We start from the raw sequence: 26,793 nt of genomic DNA, 5'->3' as shown, positions 1-26,793 counted from the left end.
TGTCGCTACCGCCGCAAAAGCTGGCGCATGTGGAAAAATCCATGTACGGGCCGCAGGGGGTGGTGATGACGGCCCAGGTGTGGTTGCAGCTCCTTTGTTTGAAGAAGGTGACGTTGCACATTTTAGCCCTTTTCTTATACTTCTTAAGATTATATGAAATATAAGTGCGGTGTATAGTGGCTTCGATGAATGTTGTATCAGATCCGGCCTTTGAGATTTCTAGCTTGGAGGCTCAAAGTTGGTGTTCAATGCAGAGGCGCTTGATGATACAGAAGCACAATGGAAGTGATGACAGAAATCAAACTATTCTCCTTTCAAGCTGTCAGAAAACCAAAACCAAAGAGGATAGATCGGGCCGTATGCAGCTGGCAGTGAATCAGTCCAAACCGACACTTATATTCATTCACGCCATCTCGAATTGACAAACAAATCACTGAAACTGAAGAAAGGGAGAGATTTGCCAATGATTCAAATTGAACTGTCTACTAGTACGCCTCTATTTCCTATAGCTCCAATATTCAATGCAAGCGAGAAGAAAAAAGAAAGATATGAGAAGCAACCAAATACGCGTGATGGCGTGACGTCCACTCAGACATAGACATAAACTCGCTATTTAAATGCTCCACCAATTTCCAACTATTCTCGTCCCTGTCAAAAATTCGACTCCTGCCCTCTGAAACTCGAGTCCAAAGTGGTCCCATCTCCCTCAGGCAGTGTATCGTTCTCTTCAATGTCACTCTGCGGCGCCACCAGTCTCGAGAGCATGCCTTCCATCCGCTCCATCGCCTTCTCCATCGCCGCCAACCTACTCGCCATCTCTGCGTAGTCCTCACCCGTCTCCGTAAGCGAGCTCCGCAGCTTCGGTGGAATCTCAAACATGGAGTCTCGGCGCGAGGCCTTCTTTATGGTATGTTGCGATTCCTGCCGCTGGTACTGTCTCCGGATGAGATGGTGCGTCAGATCATCGTCCACGGCAATGTCGTCGTGCACATCGTCTGGAGGCGGCACGTCGAACACGGCTCGGATGTACTGGTAGGCCGAGAGTTGCCATTTCTGCCAGAACCACTTCCGGGCCAGCGATATGCCCTCAAAGTCGTCCGTCGGCCAGAGAAGGCGGCGCTCAGCAACGGCTATGAACAGCAACAAGGGGAGATTGACGAGACGAACAGTGGCGACGTGGATTTTGTGAAACCATCGCGGGCTGACGACAAACTTTAGTGGCAAAAGAAGGAAAACGGCAACAAGGTTGAAGGGAGGTTGATAAGCAAACACCGCGTCTGCTTTGACGCCTTCGAGAGTGCGGACGGCCTTTCGGAAGTGGATCTCGGCGGTCGCATTGCTAGAGATGTTGCTAAATGTGTTGGATAACATGGAGACGAGGATGGTGAGGAAGAGTGTGTTGCCTAGAAAGGCAAACGAGATCATGACGATGGGTCCCAGCAACCAGTGGAATTCCACCTACAATAGCCATCGTCAGCGCACATTTCCTCAGAGGGGGTTTCTGTTCACTACAATCAACACTTACCGATCGGTGAATGCCAGTGCCATCAAGCCCAAACCAGATGTATATCATCCACTTCGAAATCGTACTAAACAAGCCAATATGTCATGAGCAACAGGACTCTAGCAAAAGAACGAAACAAAAACAGTCAGAAACTTACAGCAATGGATGAGCTCCCTCTCCCAGCCACAGCAACGACAGCAAAAAGCCAAAGAAGCACCACGCCGAAAGCGCCGTGAGGAAGAAGAAATCCGCCATCATAGACCTCAACGCCAAGAACACCAGGTTATCAGACAGCCAGTTGAAAGCCAAGCGAGGGACGAGTACAGGCGCCGCCAATGCCAAGACGTCAAAGGCCTGCTCGGTGGGCCCCGGTAAACCGGTTCTCAGCCCATGGATACGCAGACTGCTAGAGATGACAAAAAGGAAGATGAAGGTGACGTCGAGGAAAGACCATAGGTTTTGCGTATACACATTCCTATAGTTAACACGTCAGCTGCCGTTGAATGTAACAGCGTCTTACAAGCAAAAGAAACTCACCATCCATGTGCCAGAATCGTGGCAAACTGGTCCAAACACCAACCAAATGCATATATCGAAAACGCCGCGTCCAGCACCGGATTCTCTCCTTTCCTCCGCATGGTCATAACTGAAGCATATAGCCCCAGCAAGATGGTAAATTGGATCGCCTCCAGGTAGTTGCGCGTCCTCGGCACAATAAGACGATACTGGTTCAGTAGCGGCGATTCCCGCGGATCATACAGTGAAATGGGCTTCAGCTTGTAGTGATCCGGAATGATATCCCACGACGTGGACGGCGTGTAAATCACACGGCCCTCGTAAATGGCCGCCACGACCCTCTGGCACGTCGTCGAGCTGAGAAAGTGCCTGCTCTCTGTCAGGATAGCGACTTCAAGCGCCGGCAGCGTCCGGTGAGTCGACCACCAGGCCTTGTCTTCGGCCTCTTCTCGTATATGGGGCGGCGCGTGCTGGAAGGGCTCGAAGCCGGCAACCAGGATGTGTGCCAGCAAGAGCAGCCCCTCTGCGCCGCCATCGTGATCCTCGCCGAAACGTCGCAGGATGCGCGTAGCGATGAGCTCACACAGCGTGGCACGAGTCCAGTTGACGTTCTGCCGGTTGCTAGACCGGGATTCTTCATCTAGGAATTGTGCTCTGTTGACGAGCAAGCAGTATACTGTAAGAGGAGAATTCGGTCAGTATCTCAGCCCAGCCATCATTTGCTTTACTTTATGTTTTCATGACAAGATAGTTAAAGCAAGTAAAATGAATATATCTAGACAGCCTACCGATGGAAACATCGCCCAGCTCATAAAACTTATCCACGAGCGGCCGGATGACCGTCACATTGATCTTGACATCCCGCAGCTGCTCCAGCGTCAGATAATCCTCCACCACGCTTACAATGTCGCGCCGGATACGGTGAATGTTCGTGTATACAGGCAGCTCGCTGTGCGGATTCGTCCGGCAGCTGAAGACGTGCTCGCCATTGTCCGCGTGCTCGGTGGACAGCCGGTTGAGCAGCGGACGGCGCTCGTCGGGTTCGCCGGGGATCCTGAGCCGCCGCCGGCGTTCTGTCATGAGATTGGCGGGTTTGGAGATGAAGCTTTGGTGTATGTTGCTGCGGAATTGCAGGTGGTTGTTATGGTGATGGCCTTGGTAGTGGTGATGATGACGATGGTGGCTAACAGCACTAGAAGCTAGAGGCTATGGTTTATATAGGGCCCTGTGAGAAAAAGAATGGGGAAGTTACTGCGTCTGGTGTGCTATCATCCACTACAGCTTTAGGCAGTAAAGCTTATATCAGAAAATGAGAGAGAATATGATTCAGTCAAGCTTAGATATCAAATAGCAAGAGAAAAAAAGAGAGAAAGAGTTGTGAGACACACTATTCGCCCCTTTGGCGTCATTCCCGCCGCACCCAATTGTGGGCAGCGACACGCGCCTGATTGGACGCGGACCCCCACGGCGACGGGTGTCTAAGCGTCTAAGAACGAAGAGCCGGGGATAGAGTGAGAATCTTGGATAGATCAGGTGCCCAATTGAACAACTCAGAGTTGGGTTTCTGTCATGCGGTTGGGCGCTGGTGATGATGATAACCCCTGTTCGGGTTTTTTTGTTCTGTTTAATAGTCTAGTTGATTTGTTTATTCCAATTCTTTCGTCAGATTTATTATGCTTGGTAATACACTATCAATCCATTCTGCCCATCAAAGTGTGACTTACACGCCAATAACGACTACACCAGAGATGTATGCAATAAACACGTCCATATCCACAGTCCATCTCATTGATTCAATTGCATCTGATTCATCTCTTTTATCCAAGCACTGCCATCGCTTGCCTCTGCCATGAGTCCCGTTGGGTCTAAAACCACCAAAGATGCTTAACATGTAAGAGGGGAAAAAAAAAAAAAAAAAAAAAAAAAAAGCAGCATTCACTCGCATTACCATACAAATTCTTTCAATCACAGCTTCGCCTCCGCCTGCGCAGAATCCCTCGCCTCCTGCGCCAACACCCACGCAAACTCCGCCAACAACCCCCTCGTATCCGCATGGTGCTTCGCCTTGGCACTGCTCGCCTGCCGCGCCGCCACCCGCGCCGCAATCCCCTGACACACGCCCGCCAGCTTGAAGATGTTGAACGCCGCGCCCCAGCTGAGCTCCGGCCGCGGGTCGTAGCCGGAAATCTCCGTGTACCACTGCAGGATGTCTTGCGGCTGCGGCAGGCCGGGCGTCGCGCCGGGCAGGAAGCCGGAGCTGCTGCTCGAGGCCGACGTGCCGGGCGAGCGGGCGAGGTAGAACTGCGTGATGAAGTTGCAGACGTCGGACAGGGGGTGGCCGATCGTGGACATTTCCCAGCTGTTGTAACAATCAAGTCAGCTCCAAGATCCATCAGAGAAAATAATGGGCAACTTACTCCAGGATACCAATCACCCGAGGCTCCGTCTTGTGAAAAACCAGATTGTCAATCTTGTAATCCCCATGCACCAGCGTCGCCCTATCCTTCGGCTGCAACCTCTCATTCTTAAAGAATCCCACCAGCTCATCAAAATGCGGCAACTGTCCCACCGGCTCCTTCGTCTCGACATCCACCGCCTTGCTCTGGCTAATGCAAATCGTCGCCCACGTCTGCGTCTGCCTGCTATAAAACCCCTTTGCCTTGCCAAACTTGTCCAGCCCAACTTTCTTCACATCCACGGCGTGCAGCCTCGCCAGCGTCTGAATAGCCTCTTTCCACAGCGCCGTCCTCTCATCCGCGCTCTTACTCTCGGGCATCAGAAAATCCTCAAAGATGCGCCCGTCCAGAAACTCCATGATGTAAAACGGCGTGCCAATCACCGAGTCGTCCTCGCAGAGGCAGTACGTCTTGGGCACGGCCACGTCGGTGGCTTCGAGGGCGTGCAGCGCGCGGTACTCGCGCTCAACCTTGTGGGCTGTCTTGGAGATGAGCTTTCCGGGGGGCTTTTTGCGCATCACATAGCGGTGGCCGGAGGCGTCGGTGATTTGGTATGTTGGGTTGGATTGACCAAAGCCGAACTGTAGGCCAACACGCCAGGTTAGCTTTTTGTGCTCGATTCCAACTTTCTCTCGTTCTATGAGTTGCTGTACTTGCCTGCTTCAGATCAACCGGTGTCTTGATGATCGGTACATTTTCCTCAAGAAACTTTCCAAACGCCTTCTCGTCGATAGGCTGCCGCACCGCGCCCGCCATGTCGTAGGTAGTCGTCTATCGCGTGCACGCTTATACAAGCTCTCGGAGCAGAAGCAGCCAATAAGCCTCTGTAAAAGAAGCTTCAATTGATGCAAACGCTCTGAACCTCAAGCTCCGCAGGCAGCGAAAGTGGACAAGGACGCAGCCTTTTCATGTTGCACCCCCGGAATGCAGTAACGAGGTAAGACGGATACGGCAAACCGTCTGACGTGCCGAGGCTCGGCGCTTTAGCTACCCCCCGACCCCAGATTTTTTTTCAGCCACCCCGAAAGGAACTCTCCCCTCCCCCCCTCAATTGCAGTGTTCCAGTCCCTTTTTTACCCAGATCGAAACGAAAAGCCAGGGGATGGATTTTTCTGTCTCCCATTGGACAGTGTGTAAGTCGCGGTCTTTTTGCTAGCTGGGGCAGGATTGGTGTTCGCCCAATCGGGTGTGCCTAACCGTGCAATACTGGGAACTAACATAGTGTTGAGCTTTGAGCAACGCAACTTAATCTGTCAACATTCTAAGACTCTCACAAGTCCATGACCCATGCTGCACAATAGCACAACTCCCAACACCATCTATATATCAATCATCATAGTAAAAATACATTGTAATAACATCATCAAGTACATGCTATCCCTCATCAATGCTGTACAATAGCACCTATATTTTGATCATCGTAGCAGAAATACATTGCCATAACATCATCAAGCACTCGCCATCCCTCGTCAATGCTGAAAATCGCCAAACAGTGGTTACATAAGAGTTACACTGGTTATATATCAAATGATATCGTCAATTGCAAAAAGCTAGGAGAGCCCAAGTTATATCCGGTGACGGACCACACCCTCACCTCTATATCCGCAAGCTACAAGTTTCTTTCATCCGTCTTTCATCAAGTGTCCAGACACTTCAGCCTTTCTGTTGTTAAGCCAAATACCTATCTATATGTGTTCCACACATAGCCCAAATCCTATTTCGTATTTTTTTCTTTTTTTTTTATAATTGCTTCTTTATTTCCCAAATATCATTCTTCCTTTTTTTTTCATTGTTTTTTTTTCCCAAATGCTTTGTCCGTGATGTTATACCAGATGTCTGCTAAAGAAGAAAAGCAAGAAGAAGGAGGAAGAAAAAGAAGGGAGGAAAGAGAAGAAGGAGGAAAAAGAAGAGTGGAAAAAGAAGGGAGAAATGAAGGAGAAAAAAGAAGGAGAAAAAAGAGATAATAAGAAAAAATGCCTCAGTGTCTCAATGCCTCAATGCCTCAATGCCTCAATGCACCTCAGTGGTAGCCAGACCAAAATCCTCCGATGCCAAAGCCCTTTCGAATCTTTCGTGGTGAGTAGAGAAAGTTATAACATATGAAAAAGTGTTGTGGCAAGAAGAAAACAAAAAAAGGGGTATCCATCGTGTCGAGTCATCCATGCATTCTGCCCGCCCAACCAGTTTCCCCCCTGTCAGTTGCCCAGCGTCTCGTTTAACCCATATTGAGTGCCTAGCTCGTTGCCAGACCGCAAACATCTCTTACTTGAACACCATTGGATTACCAGTTTCCAAACAATGTTGTAAGAAAGTTTGCATAGGTCAGAGACATGCCCTGCTGAATTTCTCATATAGAAGAATGTATGAGATTGTCCACCATTTGCCGGCCGTAAAATAGTAATAATGAAAACTCCCAGTCCCGTCCGATGTCTCAACTTGGAATGATAGCAAGACACATCGCCTTCAAAGTCACAGTCTTCGTGACTTGATTATAGTAAAAGAAAATTTAGAAAAGAATGCCCAATCTGCATTGTTGAAGAAGAGTCGTGAGTGAATAGCATACTCATGAAACAAGTGAATGAGGAAGCAGTAAAACTAGCAACAGTTATTAACTGTCGTTTTCCTGATTCCCTTCGCCACTATCAGTTGCTGTCTTGGGCTTCTTGCTTGCAATCGAGGGTCCGGATTCGGATTTGCGCTTTGTGCTGGTAACCTCCAAGGGCTTCGGGGGTGAGGCGCCATCGCTGCCGTCGCCGTCGCCCTTTGACGACTCCTTGGCATCCATAGCCGCCACCTCCTCCGCTGTCAAGAATCGGCCGCCAGGTCCACGAGGTCGGCGCATTGCATGGTTGTGCCTGGACTCGTGAAGATATGGCTTGCGTCCCTTGGAGGTTAACCTCAATTGCTCTTCAAGGCGCTGGCGGGCAACACGTCGTTTGAGGATTCGGTGAAACTGCTTGGCATTGACATATAGGGGCGATTCTTCGACAGCACCGGCAGGCATCTCTGGTGACTGTGGATGCTGCATGGCAGGGGCAGGAGGCATGGGCGGGGGGCGGGGTCCGCCGTGGTTCATCAGGCCCTGGGCGCTCGGCACTCCGGGGCTGGTAACTTGACTCATACGGCGCCCGGGGATCTGCGAGATGCTATTCATCCGAGGAGATGGCCGGCCATCCTTCTTAGCATTGGGCAATCGCGGGGATGTGTGAGGCATGCTCGGATCCGAGTGCATGTAGGTATAGTTGGAGCCGGTTGCCGCAGCCGTGGCAGCCATTGCCGCCGCTTGAATCCCCCCGGGCATGCCATAGGGAACCGGCTGCATGCTCGGTTGAGGCACGCCGTACTGTGGTCCGTACATGGCGTGAGCTGAAGCCTGGCCCGGCTGGTGTTGCTGCGAGGTGATGATGGGAGAGGTCTGCACGGCGTGTTGGTTGAGGCCGTGGCTTGTGGGCGAGGTGATGCTTGCACCTGCGGCGGAATTCGCGTAACCGGCGTGAGAACTGTGTTGCTGTTGTGGATATTGCGCGTATTCCATCATCCTACAGAAAGGACAAGGACCAGAATTGGTGTCGCGAAGATGTCGCGAGCCAAAATGTGGGGTGGCGCTATCGCGATTCGCCCTATCACAAGTTCAAGACTTGAGGCTAGGAAGACTGGGACGAATGATATCGACAGCGCAACGCTAGGCAAGCTGCTTACAGTGAGTATGGAGAGAGAGCAAAGACGCCAGTGACGAATAACCGAAGCTCGATGAATAAGAAGAAGAAGAAGAAAAAAGAAGATATTATCGCTAGTACAATACTTCTTTCCTTTGTTGCTTAAGATTTTTGTCTTCTTTTTTTGTTTTGAAGAGGTTTAAGTTGCGCAATTGCTTTGGGTATTGGGGTTGGGCACGTGTGGTTGGGAACTGGCGATTCGATGCTTGGGTAATCGCAAAGAGAAGCGCGCGATGTTCAGGCACCCAAGTCTACCAGACACATGCGTTGGTGAGCTGGCAAGGTGGTGGGATGGTGCCAAGGTACGTGGCTAATGAAGCCGCAAGGCGCCTGCAGGCAGAGTTGTGCTCGTGGGGAGCAGAGTGGAGGGTGGCTGAGTTGCCGGGCGCGAGAGAACCACGTGAAGAGGCACGGCGCAGGAGAGAGACGGAGAGAGAGCTGTCTTTGCTTGGTCTTGTCCCGGGTCGTTGCGACAAGGTACGGGATGACGATGGATGGAGAGGCACGGACGAAACAGAGCAGTCGCTTTTTCCACTTCCCCAGAGCAGCTCAATCGAGGATTAACAAAGATCTATCCAACCACAGGCGTTAGCTCGTTTGTATATAGGCGAGACGCTGCGAATAGTGAGACAGCCAGAGGTATCCAGGCAGGGATGGGGCAGGGGTGTGAGCAAGCAGCGCCAGGGAGCCACACTTGTGATGCGTTGGCATAGTTGTAGCTCATGCATGACGGAATATGCAGCCAGGTCCACCGGGCCAGCAAGCCCACCAAGAAGGCCCCCAACCGCTGCCGACACGTCGGCACACCAGTAAACAAAGGCAAATGAGAGCCCAAGATGGGCGTGTGAAGGGGGAGGGCGACGAGAGCGTGCCGATCCAGATAAGCGCCATGAGATTCGCTTTAAGAGATGCGATGCAGCGCGTACGCTTAAAGACGTCAAGGTCAAGAGCAGGATGACGCCTGCTTGCTTTGCCCTGTCCAAGTGTCCAAGACTACGCGGCGCTGCCTCTCAGCCCAGCGAGTTGACTGTCTCATCCGGACGGCAAAGCGGAGAGTTGGGCATATAGACTAAGACACGCCATGAGGTGGGGGATGAAATCAGGCTGGTGGTGGGTGCTGGCCGTGTCCGGTTCAGCGAAGACGACCGCTTTGGCCGAGGATGGCAGTGGTGTGTGGGAGGGACGGACGGGAGAGGCGAATGAGGCAATCGGGCAGGTCAAATCGAGCCTTTGGGCCAGCCAAATGGCCGTGTTGCGGAGCTTTGTTCAAGATTCAAGATGTGACGACAGGACAGGGCAGATTCTGCAAAGTGGGTGCATGAAGAGAAGAACTCGCTCGGACGTACTCAGCCCAGTAAACGGGGAACGTTATAGTGGCAGTTGCTGGGGTAGAAATGCAGAGAGGCTGTGAGAGCGAGGGCTGTGAGACCAGTAGGCGAACTGGGCTGGGCTGAGCGAGTGGAAAGAGTCGGTGTATATGCGTGAGCTGCAGGGCATCCAGGCATATGCCGTCGTCTCAAAACAAATGATGTTGAAGGAAGGGCAGGTATTCGTCAAAGCAAACGCAACAAAGACAAGGGGGGGGCTTAAAAAACACAGAAAAAAACAAGGCAAAAGTTAAGCAAAAAGCAAAGTAAAAAGCGAATCGATCCCAGAAACAGGGCGATTTCGTGCGGCCCAAAAGAGAAAGGATGTTGCCAAGTAAATAAATAGAAGAGCCAGGGGAGGTCGCTGCAGCTACAAGCAGAAGCGACGAGGGTGGTGATGACGGCATCAAAATGCAGAATAGAGAAGAAACGAGGCCGAAATTAGAACAAGATAAAAATACTACGTACCGATTCGACGCAGCCACAGACAGAATGCGCCGCCGACCAGGAATGGCGTGTCCTGGATGTGATTTGCGGTGGCGGCTACAGGCTTGTTGGCAGGTATTCCCAGGAGCTGGAAATTGACAGCAACCATGCGACAGAGCAACGCAGCGCTCTGATTGAATGCTCGGACAATTGGGAGATGGGCGCTGCAGATGCGCGCTGTCACCTGATGACGTGTTGCGCCAATGGCGAGGGCGAAGCTGAGGCTGGCGACGATGATAGGCCTCTGGCGGTGCGAGCTTGCAATGGACGATGAAGGGCCACGCGGGTTGCAGGAAGCTGATTTGCTGGCGGGCGGACAGGCTGGATTTTTTAGGTGAGCGGCGGGTTGCCTGTGCGAGCCTTGCTCCGGGCTGAATGTCGCAAAAAGCGCTGCTATCGATGCTGACGTCGCAGACCGAATCGCGAGGTGGGGAAAGCTTTGCGCTGCTTCTGTTTTTTTTTTTGGCTTTGCTGTGCTGCTGTTTTTGGAGCTGCAGACTCTGTTTGCCGAAACTGAGGGGCTCCGAGGATCCGGTTGCAAGCGGAAATGCAGAATGCAATGCAAAAGCAAAAACAAGACCAAAGACCAAAAACGACGACGACTTCGCTAGCAGCAATGCTAATATACAATGCAGATGCGATGCCTGGGCAGCTAAAACAATGGCAAAGCTTGTGAAGCTTTTTTTTTTCCTTCTCCTTTGACGTTGCAGCAAGCGCGCAAAGGTGTGTCTTTTGGGTCACCCACACAACACGAGGGGGGTCCTGGAGAGTAGCCGGGGATCGCGTGCGTTCACACAACTGGACGGCTTCGGAAGAGCCGCAGAAAAAAAAAAGCTGCGACTAGAGCCGGCCGGGTTGCTCAAGGTTTGACGCTGCGGCCTGGACGCTCAATGGACGGGCGTTGCGCGCGGCTTGCAAGCGGATCGGAACGAGATAGTCGAGACGCTGTGAATGGCCACGGCTGGATGTTTCGCTGCGCTCCCTTGACGGACGAATCTGATTGCACGCGTGAGGCGCGGGAAGGGCCCTTTTTTTCGCCGTCTTGGACCTCGCAATTGCTGCTGGTTCGTCGGACAGGGCAGGGCGGGATTGATTGGTCGTGGAGTGGGAGGAGGCAAGGCTCGCGAAGAGGACGAGGGAAAATGCGAAGATGTGATTTGAGGGAGCGGGGGGCCGGGAGTCTTTTAACACCTGTGACTGGCTGAATCAGCCCTGGCGTGGGGCCCTGCTGGTGGCTGGCTTTGGCCACATGCGCTGCCATTGGCTGACAGGCCATGACGAGAACGCACGGGCCATGAGGCGCTCGTTTTTTTCCTCTATTTTTCACCTTTTCGCCAGTTCCTCATGCTGTGTTGATGCTTGCTAGCGCACGTCGTTGTTTGTTGATGGTCTGGCCTGGCCCCTTGTCTGCTGCGGCACGGAGCCGCCTCGTACTGGGAACTGTAGCCCGACGACTACGGAGCGTGTATACGGACGCAGCGCGGGAGTTCCCAGTACCTGGAGTTTGCCACGGCAATGCAGGACCTCGAGTACACGAGGTACACGCGTGGTGTCCCTCAACAGAAAGCTAGCCGAGCTAGCAGTGGCAGACACGCCGTGATGGCGCTTGTTAGCAAAACCTTGGGTTCCTTGACAGCCAGGCGAGGTGCAAACCTTGTACCCCATACCCTTTTGCCGTCGACGCCGTTTGCACATGTTTCTGCATGTTTCATGGCAGCGTTGCAGAAGCAGCAAGTAATCTATGCTCGAGTAAAGATGATGCACTTGGACGCAATATTCCCTGTTTTCAGAGGACATAGTATGTCCAGTGTAGGTACAGCACAGTAGCATTATCAAGTAACAAGTACGATGTGCATACGACTACCTACAGCAGCCCAGGTACCGAGCTAGAGTGCGCGTGTGTGTGATGGAGGCCCAGCGATTTAGTGCATCCTACCAGGCCCTCCGAACGTCTCCGTCCTCCCGCGCTTGGTACCCAATAGAGTGTGTACATGATGATGGCCGTCGCTTACTGTTTGGGGAGACGCAAAGGCTAAAGCTTGCTGCTGAGACTTTGCCCGGCTCTACCCCTGGCCATCTCGAGTTATCATGCCCAACTAACGCCCAGCTATACAGAGCTACCTATTAGATATAACTGACATCAACCTTATTCCCCTGACTATCTTGCCCAAGATTTGGAAAAAAAACGTGATACTGCTAGTAACTTTCAAACCATACCATATAGATACTCATCTCCTCGTATAGTAGCAGCGGCGATGGAATGTATTTCGTTAAAACGGGCTCCAATCTCTCCGCCTCCGGCAGCATCGTCACGTTCGCCCTCGCGCCGTGTGAGTGAGCTGTCATTGTCAACCCCCCCAAGCCCCCAGCCCTGTCCTGAGAAAAAGGCATGAATCAGACCCCCATGTCCCTATCGCCGCTCACTACTGCTAGTAGCACGATAGGATGCCTCGGACATTAGTGCGCTGCCATGGGGGAAATGCATCTTGTGATGGTGGTGGTAGCACTGCGTGGAGATGGCGATTGAAACCGGCGAGGCGAGTCTTGCAAGGTAGCAGCCAACATGAAAAGTCCATGAACCCTGTACTCGGACCCCACCTGCAGCCAGCCGTTTTGATGCACTGAGCCACGGCTGTATCAGATACAAAAAGTAATACGGATGAGGCCACTGAGAAGGAAAGAAGCGGTGACAACAGGGGACAGCAAACGGGCGCAAAACGCATCTCGCATGTGCGGCTGAAGAAAAGGAACAAGACAAGGTCGATATGATGCGCTACAGTACAAGTACAGGTAAGCCAAGCAGCCACTAGCAGTGAGGATGCTGCGTCAGAAATGGCTTTAGAACCCAGTGGCCCATGCACGTCGACTTCTTTATTTGTAAACTTGCTTCAAAGCTCGTCATTCGGTATACCGTTTTGTCCAAGTACATCGGCCTATCATGTTGCTGCAATGCGATGCAGCCTTACGAGGTGGCTGAGGCACTAGAAGTACGAAGACACTTGACAAAAGCAGCATGTTGCAGGACGCGCCACGCAATGCCTCGTAAAGAAGAAAAAAGCAAAGAAAAGACGGGAAAAAACAAGATTGCTGCCAAAAGTCGGTGTGCCCTGGTTTCGAAGCACATGCGCGGAAACACATACACATGCAAAGCAAGGAGTGATGTATACGCAGCGCCCAGAAGCAGCCACGGCGCTGTTTCGAGCCTCGTCTTACAGGAAAATAAAGGGCTGCTTGGGGACAATGTACAGTAGCATTTCCGGGGCCATTCCTTCTTCTGCAAAGCCCATGCCTAACAATATACGACTTGACCCGTTGAGCAAATCTCAGCATGTGGAATTTGGGAAAGGGAAAATCGTGGCGCTCGCCGCGATGTGACGACAGCCCACAGGGCCCGTACCAACCAATCTCGGAGTCACACAGGGTCTAAAACAGCCAGCCCAGCCCACAGTGCAAGTTGTCTTTTGTTGATGGCCTCGAGGGACTTCCAAGACCTCCAAGAACCCCCGTTTTTTCGTTTCTTTTTTTTTTCGATCATTTGCCCTACGGAGTAATAATGCTACTACAGACTATTCTGTTAGCTTTGTCTGGAGAGCTACTAGACTCCAGCTGGGTATGCAGTACGAAGCACTAATGCTGCACAGGTGGGACTTGTTTTTCGCCTCTGTTGGTTCTTGTTTTTTTCTTTGTCTGCTGGAGAAGCCTCGCATATTACAGAATACAGAATGTAGAAAATCGAAGGTCCTGTGTTCAGATCCTCTTCCACTTTCATCCCTACCCTTCTCAACGAATCAGGTGGGGGCGCTGGCCATGTAACGAAGGCGGCAAATCACAAAAGCCGCCGTCTGCTTCGGCACAGCTGAGTGGCCAAAATTCAAGGGCGGCATTTTTGGTCCGCTGCTGTGAGTGGACAGCGGGGGCTGCAGGATTTCGGCCTACGTTCCTGTTTTGGGCCGTCGGTGCCGGTGAGCCACGAGGTTTCGATTTCGAGCAAGGCCTTGGGCTCCCATGTTTGCGTCGTCGAGGCCCGACGGCCTACCGATTAGTTTTTGCCACGCTGTGACGGTGCGGGATAGTATTGTTGCAGGGGCTCTGGGGGCTCTCTTGGGTGTGATTCCAGTTTGGAGCTTGTAGCAGAGCTGCAGTATACTACTATAGATGTGATGTTGCTTGATGCTTGATCCTAGTAACGAGAGAGGGAGAAGCCCTCAGCTTGAGTGGATACCGGCTTTCTCCTCGTCCAAACCTCCAGCCGACCTGCGGAGAGCCTCAGGCCAGAGCCAAAGTCCTATCACTCGCTACTTGTACATGCACTGCCGATCCAGCTGACCAACAGGTCTGGGCAGCATCATCTCGCATAGACGAGTCTCTCGAGCTCCGAAGGGCTGGACCTGGAGCGTTGCATCACCCTGACATGGGTCGTGCAGAAAGGTCGACGAAATACTTGCCTCTTCATCATCTCTGCATTGTAATTTGTGGCGTTACAAGCAACAGCTCAACGGCCCACGCAGAACATGCGGCTGCTTCGTAGCGAATGCATGTACGTACTAGTCTGGCAATATCGATATGGAGCCGGCCCGCTGGTGGTAGCTTCGTCTCTCGTATACACTTCTTATCCGTATTATTCCCTGCGTGATCCCGCTCCATTTTCTGGATTATTGTAGGGTAGCTGCTGGCATCAACGAGTTCATTTGCAAAGAAGAGGGGGAAAGCAATAGGTACATGTACTGTGACGCTGTTTAATTGAAAGAGATGGAGATTGTTTGCATGTAGAAGACTGTAGTAATATATCATAGTCAAAATGACAGCAATCACATATCATGTTCTCTTTCGGCGTATCCAGGCACTCGTACGACCATAGCCCATGCACAACATCCAACAGTCTTCTCATGCGGCTCTACCGTAACACTGCTCATACGCAATCTTCATCTCGACCCCCGGACATTGACAGCCCAGTATTCTTCTCCCTTTGATTGGCACTTATTGCCCGTATGCCACGTTCACCCCCTGTCGAGCTCATGGTCGTAGCAGTATGGAGCACGCAGTATGAAGATCATTGTGCAAAGTAGATCATCCCACTTTCCACTTCCAAGGGTCTATCAACTGCTGCTATGCTGGAGCGGGAGCTTTATTGCTACTTGTATATTAGCAGCGGGAATTGGCCGTAAGCGAGAGAAATCGAGAAGAGCAAGACAAGAACGCAAAGAACGCCGAGATTTCGGGCCACTGGGCCTCTTCAAGCGGCTCTCCCCCTTGCTTACGGCTCCCAAGATTCGCACAAGATCGAACAAACATCAAACTTGGGAGCAAGAGGAATATCTTGGCCGTCTGCTGCGAGAGTAAAGAGCTCGGAGTGTAGCGCGCAATCGTTGGAACTTCAGGATGACCGAGTGTTAGCTTGCAAGAAATCGAGTAACACTATGAAGCATACAGGCCTAAAGAAAGAGGCCCCTCACCTGAACAACGTGCAAACAAAATACGGGAATGGTTCAAAGTGCACAATCTTGGCGGACTGCACGTTTCCATGCCTATTCTGCTATTAGCTCTATACATGTATTCGTGTGCATATAGAAAACATACACTGCTTCACTAATTGTGCTGCATGTGTGCGAGTCGCCATCAAACTCATAAACGTGTCCTCGGTACTCTGGCAAGCTATACAGCCACACCTAATTGTTCTTGGTCAATTGCGGCTGGCCTTCAAAAGCTATGGAAAAAAACGTACATTTATGGCGGCTGCTGAGGAAGAACCCAAGGCAACAAGGCAAGAGAGTAGATTAGACCAATGCATGTTTACAAGGGCGGCGAAAAGTTGAGAAAGGCATCTGAAAATGTAAACTGGTCCTATCTGTTAGATCTGACACTGTTGATCTGAAAAAGAAGCGTTAGAAGAGCGATGCCATGTATATATAGACGGGAATGTAATCTATACGCTCGTCCACATGATGCACTGCATTAATTCTGCATGTCTCACATCATTTGGGGGACTCCCAGAGCAATCCGATGGCTTCCAGTGGTCCTCACACTTATTATGTAATAGCATACCAATCTTTCTATTTCTGCTTCAGGTGATGGTTTGTGTTACTCTACTGCAGCTAGATTTGCAATAGCATATGCCATCAGATTCTAAGAATAGATGGATGAAGGCTTGGGCACACGGTAGTGTGACGACGCTATGGTCTCGTTGCGCTGTTGATGCAAACGGTGGCTAATTTTATAATATTAAATTTCATACTAATTGGTCAGATGAACTACGATTCAACGGAACAAATTACATATATAAGCCTGGAGGAATTTTTCCTAAGAGTGACTTACTGTAAAACGCTAGCACTGCCTGCTGAATGGCAACGACAAAGAAGTAGGTTCCGTCGATAAAAGGTACGTTTCGTTGACAGAAAGCAGATTCCGTCGACCAAAAGCGGATCTCATTGTTTTGAAATGGCAGATCTCGTCGATAAAAAAGCAAATATCATTACGAAAAGACAGATCTCGTTGACGAAAAAACGGATCTCGTTGATGAAAAAGCAGATTTAATTGACGAAAAAGCAGACTTGGTTGACGAAAAGACAGATCTCGTTGACGAAAAGACAGATCTCGTTGACGAAAAGACAGATCTCGTTGACGAAAAGACAGATCTCGTTGACGAAAAGCCAGATCTCGTTGACGAAAACGTAGATCTCGTCGAAACAAAACTAGATTCCATCGGTTTAAAAAACGGATTTCGTCTGAAATAAATAAAAAACGGGCAAATCTCATCGATTAAAAAGCGAATTCCATCCTCCTCTGCAATTCGGAGCTCTCAATGTCTTCCGTTTCTAACATGCATCATAAGCTTAGCCGATAGTCTGAAGCTATCTGTGATAAAGCGGCAAGCACATAATTCATGCCGAATGGAGTAGATAATTACGAGGTCCCGACTGCGAATTTCATCGCAGCAGGGAGCACACAGATATCGATTGGACGGCGGATCAATCAGAAGAGACTCGTGAGAGTCGAATTACGTTAAACATACCATGACACCTATGTTCACGGTAGCCTTTGTGATTTAAGATACATGTTGATATAAGTGATCTGTTCTACGCCTCTACAGCTGCTTCGTCCCCCAGTGTCCAGGGCACTATCTACATATAGGTATGTAGTACTAGACAAAGAACGGTCTAAATATAGCACACAAGATTATGCGTGCGGATGTCCCTGTTAGGGAACAGCAATCCGCATTCGCCAGACGATGTTAAATGCTCTCCATCACGGCTTTGGTCACAAGACTAATTGAAGCTTGGCAGTAACATGAAACCGGCGACAAAGTGTTTGTTTCCATTTATATCTTCTGTAGCATAGGTGCTCGAGATAGCATCAATAAATATGTCTTTGATGCGAATGATTGCCCACTGCAGGGTTTCTCTATCGGGTTTCAATTACCGCCCTATCACTCACCTGCGACTGATATCAGCGGCAAGTGCTCGAGAATTGTCTTTTCAATGGCCGCCTATTGTATCGCATGAGCAAAGCAGCAACTGGAAATATGTCTAATTACTGTTCACAAGCTGTGTCGCATTTCCGTGAATAGCAAGAACTTCTCTGTACTGTCTGGACCCATATGGACAGTGTCTAGGCATCGACGCAGCATAATCATAACTGCATATGCTTCAAAGTGCCATCATATCACAGCCAGTCCGGCTCATATGTCGAATGGCGGTGTGAACATGCGGACCTTTCTACCTCATCTTTGAACCACCCCTCCAAGAGTTACCTTCACATGCTCTCAAACAGGCGCTTATACATCGTCATGAGTGTCTCAACCAGATGCCCCAACGCCATACCGACGATGAAGGGGTGAGTATATCTTGGCCACTGAGCGTCTACGAAGGATTTTGTATGCTGGAGACTAGTGGAAATAAACAAGACTCTACGCGGGCGTTAACGCCGAGCCTGTTCAATCAGATTCGAGGCTGGCCACGGCCCGAAGCGCCACAATCGCCATTGGGGGAATGGGAATGCCGATAGGAGCGCCCTGTTAATAGGCGTGAACGAAGGGAACATGCGTTCCTTGAAGCGTACCAGCTCTATCATTGTTCAAGGAGAGCCAACAGCCCATAACGAGGCTCCCCATACGTGGCATGCCGAGTGAGGCTCCATAAGTTGACCCGGTTTATATGCTTTTCTATCACTCTGACATGCAGTGTCGAATTCTCAATGGTTAGGCTAGTTTCCTGTTAAGATATTGACACCGAGAAAAAGAGACACGAAATGATAGTCAGATGAGGAGGAGTGTGCAGAGCAAGCAAGCAAGCAGGCATCACGAATGCTCAGAATATCCAGGGCCGGTCTCGTTGGTACACACACTTCGCCTCTATCGCCAAGTTGATGAATCCTTCCTCCTGCAAGGGTCGAACACGGTTTAACAAACACGACTCATCTATGTCTAGCGTAGCCGTCGCTGGTAAAGAGATTCAAGGCTGTGGCAAAACAGCTGAAAGTGGTGGGCGAGATCCATAATTCCCCAGAAGCCGCCTGGTTTTGTATAGCTGATTTTGTCCATCGTTACGGCTCTAGTAATATATTCGAATGGCTAGACCACAAACGCTGGAAGCGTTTGAGAAAAGCATAAGCCGGGTATCTCTGTGATTTGTTTTGCGCGTACGGATACGCCGACATACGGCACCTCGTATCCTTGAGAATTGATTGTCATGAATGGGCCTTAGCATCAAGGCCCTGGACCAACACCCTACAAGTATATGTATGTACGTAATTTTCAGTCAACGAGCGTGCCCGACGGATAATAGGGGAAAGCGTGAAGCTAAATGAAGCAGATAAGTTGATGGAAGACGGCGTTCTCTCTCATACCCGCGGGGTGCGTCACACAAACTTAGGCACACCATCATGGCCAGTCTAGGATCAATAGCTCGGTTATGATGTCGTGGCCCTACTAGAGAACAGAACGCAGCGGGAAGGAATGAGAGACGATGAGAAGGGGGCCTTGTGGAACGAATGGCATCGGTGCCCACTCCTCTGAGATGGAGGAGAAGGATTAGTGGCTTGCATCTCCATCAACACTATCGACCAAAGTGTACGCACGAATAGAGCCAAGTCGAACAACGCAGCGATGCCCAAGTGGAAGCACAAAGGCCGAACGGATTTCAGCAAATTCATGCACCAGAGTCAAAAAGAGCCTCAAAATCCTTGGGGCACTGCTTGTTATAGGCCTTTGTAGACCCACTCAAGATCAGCTTTTCTACATATGGCATGAAGATGATGACTCGGCGGAGCCTTTTGTAATGCATGTTGGTTGGACGTGCCATCGACCAACAACGTTTCTCAGGCCAGAATCCGGAAAGGATGCATCACATTGGTGTCAGTAGTGCCTGACTCATGTAGAAACTAGATATTTCGGCCATTTGCCGGGCAGCTCAATCGTGAGGAGTAACGTATGCTAGTAGTACATGCAGTATTTATGCGATGTGCATGTCATACCACTCGCACATCGCGCGAGCATATCTGCTGCTTTCAATGCATCCAGGTCGCCGACCTTTGATGCGCTTATTTTCATTAGCGGAAATCGCTGCTGAGGCGCCAGAGAGATCCTGAGGCTTGCGCTTCCATCTTCCTTCATGCAAGCGTAGAGCGGCGGCGCTTAAGCTGGGGTGTAGTGGTGGCAGCTCCAGTATCCAGAATCATACAATTGTGTAAGCGTCTGCCAAACCATTGGCCGGGATGCCGATTAGTCCAGCTTCAATCCATAGGGCATGTCCATTGAATCCAGCGCCCGCCGGCTGCAGAAACGACTGTGGCCGCAGTAAATGGCCGCATTAGACAATGCAGTATGAGGCCTAGAGGCCTAGATTGAACGAATGCAGCGCTGTGCTGGCGCCGTAAAGAAGCGCGCTCATGTATATGCAGCCTATCAAAAGAAGAATAAAGCTTGGGTCCTTTTGAAAGAGGCGAATGAAATAGAGAGAGGCGGGAAGAATAACCGGTGGCCCTGGTCTGGCCTGCTTCGGACGGTCATGCAGCCAGCGCTTGTTGCTACGGTTCCATCGCGAGTGCATATTTGACCACGAGTGACTAAGCGCCGGCTATTGCTAAAGCTCGATGTGAGGGTTGGGTAAGGGAATGGCGCCGGGACGAAACGAAACTGAAGTTGTCTGGAGACGGAGAGGTATTCTTCGAATCCAAGGCTTGAGGTGGTGATGCTCCATAGAGCAGCCGATGCGCGCGCATCCATGCATCGAGAAGACGCTGCCAGATCGTGGGGGCTTGCCTGTACGATGATTGGGACTGGAGAGACGGCGAGAAGCGCTGCGAGACACAAGGTCGCCCTCTATCTTTTCTCAATGAACGAGCGAGTGGAGTCGAATTATTTGTTGTATTTTGTTGTATCAGGACGGCAGGCTGAGAGAAGGTCAATTTAGAAGTAACTCAGGTCTGTTAGCTGAGCTGATCGTGGAGATGCCGCCGGGGTTTCTCCCAGTAGCAATGTGTCGTTGCCCAACAGCTACACCTGGTAGAACATGCTTGACCCCCCGGATCGTCATCCTCGTTCGAGATCCCCCAGCTGATTGACGATGGGTTCCAGCGACTGGGCTGTTTAAGCCACCCCCAGAAAATTGTAAAGACGAAACCGGTAGCGATACGCACAGACAGAGGCATAACAACCTCTGTGCTTTTGGCAGCTTCTTATTCTGGGTCTCATTTCAACAGACCCAGTCCAGGTGCTCTCTCGCCGCATGTGCCCGCTCTGCATGCCTGTGTTCTTTTGTCCGCTGAGTCCAGCGCCGAGCAGTGCTCACCACCACGCTCCGCCGTATTGCTGCAGCTTCTGCTGTCTCGACTCCGCTCCCGATGTTCGTTTCTGGGCTGGCATCAGCCTCTGGGACAGGCGACAAACGTCGCGTCATTATTCCCCGGTTTCAGGCCCCTCCCATCCTTGGGCTCAGCAGCCACGCGAGCGGCGAACGGTACCACCAGCCGAGAGCCAAAGTTGAGCGAGAACTGCATCATCCATCGTGACCTAATTGCTGGGAGCTCACGACGAGGCTAGTTGCCTGAATCACCGACCGGGCCAAAGCTTAACAGGTCCCGACCCAACCAAATCCTCCATCACCTCCAGGCCCAGCATCGCCAGCCCACTGCCAGCGACTTGTCCCCGAGCTAGGAGCGTCCGGCCTTCCCAAGCCTCTGGGACCAAGCCAGCAGTTCGCGCGTTGGCGTCGCCGGGAGAAGTGTCATTTCGCTCGCTCTCGAGTCTGCCCTGGGTCCCGAACCGCTGGCCCCTGGCCAATCAGCTGGACAGCGGCGGCTCGCGCCCATTTGCTTCGTACTCGGCCGTCGAATCACAGTCGTTGCCGACGACCAAAGCGGCCTAGCAGAGGCGCCCGGAGATCTTCCCCTTGAGCCACAAGACCTAGGGCAGGTTAGTCAGTCCAGTTGGCCGTCTGTACGGCGCACCCCTCAGCCGAGGGCAGTACCAGCTGGCATCGTTTTCTTTGCTTTTCTTTTCCGCTTTTCTTTTCGGGAGAGGGCTTTTTCAATGCCTTCACTGTCTCTTGCCTTCTCTTGCAGCGTGGCAGCTGAGAAACAGCCAAGTTTAGCACTCGCAGCTCATAGTAGTGCCTCGGAAACTTGTCGAGGCCAGCTTTGATCGCGCATGCTGACGGTCTATTGTTGGCAACGCTCTTTCTATTACTGTAGATTCCGTCTGTTAGTGCTTGGATAAGCCCTGTGGCCTGGATAAGCCCTGTGGCCGCTGCTGTAGCGGTCGAATGCCCTGTAAGCACAACGCCTGGCAACGTGTACCCGCCCAGTACCTTTCGGGATGGCCTACAACCTGCAGTCACCGGCCACCGATTATGCGCCGCCAAGGTCGCATCGAGGTACCCGTGCGCACGCCCCTCGGCTCCGCGCTGCTTTAACGCCCAGCGCCCCTCTGGTTCCCCCCTTCCCTCAGTGCTGCCTGCACTTTGAGCCTCTCATCACCATCACCAACGAGGTGCTGCGCAGGCAGAGTCGGTCACTCTTTCCCAGGGACATCCATGCGACTCCTCCCTCCTCTGGCTGTTGCTCTGCCCAGGACTTTCCTTTTCATCAGGACTTTTCCCTCGCCTCTCCTTTTCGTATTCTTCTCCTGCAACTTCAACTTTCCATCATCCTGGGCCTATTATTCGTCTCTCTCTCTCGCCGTTCCGTTTATTCGTTTTGTTTCGGCGCCAAAAGGCATTCGCAGCACGGCGCATAAACCATCAAATTCAGTCTGGGTCGCAGCCAATTTGCTGCTTGCGCGCTCCATCTTCCACTCCATCCCCTGCTCCCACCCCCCTTGGGAAATCCTTTCTGCGTCGTCCAATCCGCTTGGCCATCGGTAACCTGCAATAGGCGTCCAGCGGCAGGGATCTTCCAACGCCTCCCACCCAGGCCACCGGCGCATATCCAAAACACAGCCCCTGTCCGAGCCTTACACTGCCTGCTGTGCGTTGACTGGCTCTTCTCAAACAGCCAAACCCCGTCTCGCCTTTGCCGCCAAACCCCTCGTCGGCCGGGGTGTTGCTGTCTCTGACGCTTTCAACTGAGGAACACGCCTCCCTAGAAACACGCCCCGTCCACTGCTTCTGCTGCTCTGACCACGGCCAACGATCCAACACATTATAACCACCGCAGCCTGCCTTCTTTCGTCCCCCGCCAAACTTTTCTCTGGCTTCATCTCGTTGCTTTACAAGTTCTCAACAGTCTTCGATTTACGAGTACCTCTGGCTAAAGCTCTGAAGCCTCAAGGCTTACAAGCTGCCGCGGCTGCTGCTCACCCTCTGTCTTATTCACTCGACCTACTTTGCTCGACTCTAGCTAACAGCCACTACAACCCACCAACTCCCACTACTGAGTACAAAGGAAAATATAAATCCACCTGCACCTGCGCATATACCTCGACTTGTATATCGCTGCTATCATCCCATTCGACACCCGCGGCTATTTCAGCGACTACTTCTGCCATTATGCCTGCAGCAGTCACAACCAGGCCCAAGCTGGGCAAGCTCTCTACTCCAGTAACGAGCACATTTCCTCCCGATATCAGCTCAGCAAACACGGCTACTCCTCGGTCTGCTCTTTTTGCCTGCAAGCCTGATCCTAGCTACATCCAAACACCGATCAGTCCACCATTGGCCTACACCGATTTCCTCTCCAAGGCTCTAGGATCGCTCAACTCGCCAGCTCTCGCACCCGGCGAAATTTCTCCCGAGTCTGCACCGACGTCTGCTGCTAGCGACAAGTCGGATAGCTCCTCAGTGGACGAACGTCCATCTCCAGCTTCTAGCGCTGCCAGCAGCAAACCTCCTTCTCCAGCATCGGCAGTTCCCCCAACTCCATTCACCGCGCCGCTGCCCATGTCTGCACCGGCAACTGGAGCAAATTGCTTTCCTAGCCTGAAAGTGCCGCCTAGCCCTGCCATTTCTAATCTGGATTCTCCCATGAGCTCCCGACTCATAGGCTCCCCGTGGAGCGCTCGGTCGATTCACCCTGTGTTTGACTGGGACGCTGCCCTCAAAGCCCGCCTTGGAGAGACGAAGAAGCAAAAATCCTCGCGTGTTAGTGTGCGACACATTCGTGAGGTAGTGACGAGGACTGTCACTTACACCCCAAAGATGGATCCTGCCCCCCGAGGCAAGCGACGGAAAGTTGAGTGAGGAACGAAAGTGGGAAACATGCTTCGACATTCAATCCCTTCGCACAACACTTCAATACTTTGCACCGACCCTAACTCCTCATTTGCCAATCGCAATGACATCGATCTACATATTCTTTTAACTACCATCACACCAACTGTATACCAACCATGATTCGACAACACAAGGTGTTTTCATTTCTTGTCTTGATGACTACATCTCCCTGTGGGAGACAACAAAAGCATGATCGGAGAATTGGAAGGGCGAGCTGCTTCCAATTCACTTCTTTTTTTTACGAAACCTTCAGCACTAATACGCTGGCCGCAGCTGAAGTCGACGATGTGATGGTTAACTATCTAAACCTAGGCGAGTCCTAGCACGACACTATTACTGGCGTATCATGGACGAGTGGTGTGGGGAGTTTTCTTTTAATTTTCTTTGTCACTATCACCATGCCGGATATCTCGTTTCTATTAACATACTCCTCCTCTTTTTGTGAGGAATTGCGTGGGTGGAGGCTTTTTTTCCTTCATGCGGAAGAGTCAGGGATTTTCCTTGAGGAGTTTATGGGCGTTTCCCACGGACACAGCGCCCGACTGACGGGCGTTTCTGCAGCGCCTGGACCGGCTCGATACTGAAGCCTAGACTGTGGATAATGGTCTCGGCGGGGGCGGCAGAGGGTCAGGCGATTCTGCGTGTGTCACCGGAAGCGGGAACCAAGAGGGGCCGATGGAGGCAGCTTCGTTTTTGAATAAGACGGGCAGCCAGCTACGCATCGCATACGCCTCGATGCTTGTAACACATATTACTATATATACACTATTTAGAGACACAAAAAAAACATTGAACAAAACAATTCAGCGGGTGTTGCTTTGCAACCAATCATTCTTGCGAAGACTGCTTTGACTAGCTTGATAATCTCCGACTGTAACGCAAAGCCGAACATGGCAGATGCAGATTCTATTGGCACATCGATCTTTTTTTCCCACCAACTTCGTGATCTGTCGTTAGTAGGATTTACGGCTTCCCGTGCGTGTGTGTAGCAATAAGGAGCGGCAACTGTCTGTGCCACGGGAGGAAATATCGGTATAGGTCTGGCACTTGATTCGTGGCATTCATATCATGCCTTGCCTTTTTCTTGTCCTGTTCTTTAATTCACGCAGACGTGCATATTCACGGGCCAAGAGAACGAGAAAAAGTGAAAGACAAGAAAAATAAACTACAGAGGCCGGGGAGGATGATGGGCCGCAGAGACGGTCGCATAGAAGTGGGCGCCTATCCGTTGAACCCCATGTATACGTTGCTCTTCCATGCTCTGAGTGGTGAATTTCTCAAAGATTATGGGTCATTTGGAATGGGAATGGTAGGTTGCCATATGTACGGGCAAGGCAAGGCACCTGGTGACTGTTGCATGTAGTAGTTGAGTTGCGGTGACTGCTGCTAAATACGAGGAAGGTGTAGAGTAGTTGTGATGGTGTATTTGTTATGTTATATGCTAATAGGAATTGTTTATTGTGCATTAGGGCTTGTTCATTAATAAAGAGAGAGTGGAAGAAAGGTGAATGTTGTTCCCCATTTCTTGGAATCTCTCTCTCATTTCTTGTATTGCATCTAGATGATGTATAGACAGAGAGTCAGAGGTGGTGACAATCGACTACAGAGTCTCGCGGCGTCTAAGACAGCAGGTCACAGGCATGGCCCCTTTGAGAGGAGATTTAAGAAGCATCACGACGAATTGCTTTTACCGCTTGCTTTTTACCATTTTATTGGGCGCGTGGTTGTTTTATGCTGGATGGGAATTTGTGTATGTGTGTGTGTGTGCCGTATGCGCGGTGGGTGTGTCTAGGCCGGATAATGGGCCGGACGGGAAGATGCTTCCCGCTAGGTCACGATGGAGGCGGCCGCCTGCTACGATATTGCCTATCGTTTTTTTTGTTTTTGTTTGTTTTGTTCTTCTGTTTTATCGGATCGTTGCGGTTATATGGAGCCGTGCGTATTAGAGAGCTTAGACGCCGTCTGGCTTTCATGTTTTTGATATGAGCTGAGCGGCTATTTCCATTCGGTCTCAGCAAGCAACAACAACTGCATAAGCAAGGGATATGTTGCTGCGTGCATGATAGGCCATCAAAGTGCAGAAGAAAAGGAAAAGCGAAGGCGTGGCATTCACTCCTTGCAGTGAGATTTGAGCGAATTAGACGAGACCGCTGAGTCTTGTATGTGATGATCAACAACGCCTTAGACATCTTTGATTGAAATCTATCGTCAAGCCCTTTTCCTTGCCGTGCAAATGCCCAAACTCGTCTTCCACACACGCCTCTCATTTTTTTTTTCAACGGCCAAAGTCCGTCGACGGGATGGCCGTCATAGCAATAAGTGCTGCTGTTCCCTCTGTATTTCATGCTGTTACGCCCGTATGACGCCTGTTATCTGCCCTTGGCTGTCGTCAGTCTTTGCCTTGCCTTCTGTGCTTGCTCTCTCCTCCTTCCATCCATCTTCAACGGCTCGCCCCATCCTTCGTCCTCCGGGCACATCCGCCGTGCTATTGTGACGTTCGCCGACGTCACTGGCCGCACACCCTCTTCTGTCACTCTTGGCCCCCTCCCCGTCCCCGTCCCGGTCTCGTAGGACATCATGGGCCTAACAAAAAACCAACAGCGTACAACAAATCTGGGAGCAGCTAAAAGCGGCGTCGTCCCAAGAGAACCGATCCAATTCCGCCCTAGCTCGTGCTAGTTGGCTTTCTAAGCGCCGTTGAGCTCCCGCGAGGCGTGTCATTGGCTGGCGTGGATATGGCTGTCACCCACCCTCGGGTCCAGTGTCTTTGATTGGCCGGGATCTAAGCGCCCTGATATGTGGGCAGCGCACTGCTCAGTTGCAAAGCCTAAGCCGTCGCTACAGTCGCGTTCAGGGTGCCTTTCTGCCTGTGCTGCTGCGCCTACGGGCGTACATAGTTGTATGTATGTACAAGGGATACAGGCAGCATGTACATAAGGGGGTCGTCGTCGTCGTCCCTAGCAGTATGGACCCTTCGTGCCGTGACATCGGCCAGATATGTAGCGAGAATTTCTGCAGCCGCGCTAATTAGCCCGCTTAGCAGAA

General features: G+C 51.3%; 4 protein-coding genes across 4 annotated transcripts; 1 reads left to right on the top strand and 3 right to left on the bottom strand.

Moving 5' to 3' along the window:
- Nucleotides 1-651: 651 nt before the first annotated feature.
- On the bottom strand, nt 652-3,100 carry TGAM01_v203873 (hypothetical protein; the record flags this gene model as incomplete). Its single annotated transcript, XM_018803818.1, has 5 exons — nt 652-1,458; nt 1,526-1,589; nt 1,662-1,979; nt 2,042-2,696; nt 2,809-3,100. 5 exons carry the CDS (start codon nt 3,098-3,100, stop codon nt 652-654), a joined length of 2,136 nt encoding a protein of 711 aa, XP_018662869.1.
- Nucleotides 3,101-3,985: 885 nt separating this feature from the next.
- On the bottom strand, nt 3,986-5,232 carry TGAM01_v203872 (aminoglycoside phosphotransferase; the record flags this gene model as incomplete). Its single annotated transcript, XM_024549299.1, has 3 exons — nt 3,986-4,379; nt 4,438-5,123; nt 5,170-5,232. The coding sequence occupies 3 exons, from the start codon at nt 5,230-5,232 to the stop codon at nt 3,986-3,988; spliced, it is 1,143 nt and encodes a 380-aa protein (XP_024406004.1).
- Nucleotides 5,233-7,084: 1,852 nt separating this feature from the next.
- TGAM01_v203871 (nuclear transcription factor Y, alpha) lies at nt 7,085-8,014 on the bottom strand (the record flags this gene model as incomplete). The annotated part of the gene is made up of 1 exon (XM_018803820.1): nt 7,085-8,014. One exon carries the CDS (start codon nt 8,012-8,014, stop codon nt 7,085-7,087), a length of 930 nt encoding a protein of 309 aa, XP_018662871.1.
- Nucleotides 8,015-23,025: 15,011 nt separating this feature from the next.
- TGAM01_v203870 (hypothetical protein) lies at nt 23,026-23,715 on the top strand (the record flags this gene model as incomplete). Its single annotated transcript, XM_018803821.1, has 1 exon — nt 23,026-23,715. One exon carries the CDS (start codon nt 23,026-23,028, stop codon nt 23,713-23,715), a length of 690 nt encoding a protein of 229 aa, XP_018662872.1.
- Between the last annotated feature and the right edge of the window lie 3,078 nt (nt 23,716-26,793).

This window comes from Trichoderma gamsii, assembly GCF_001481775.2.
Source record: "Trichoderma gamsii strain T6085 chromosome Unknown Scaffold_10.2, whole genome shotgun sequence".
Taxonomy (NCBI): Eukaryota; Fungi; Ascomycota; class Sordariomycetes; order Hypocreales; family Hypocreaceae; genus Trichoderma; species Trichoderma gamsii.
This window is presented reverse-complemented; position numbering and strand designations above follow the sequence as displayed.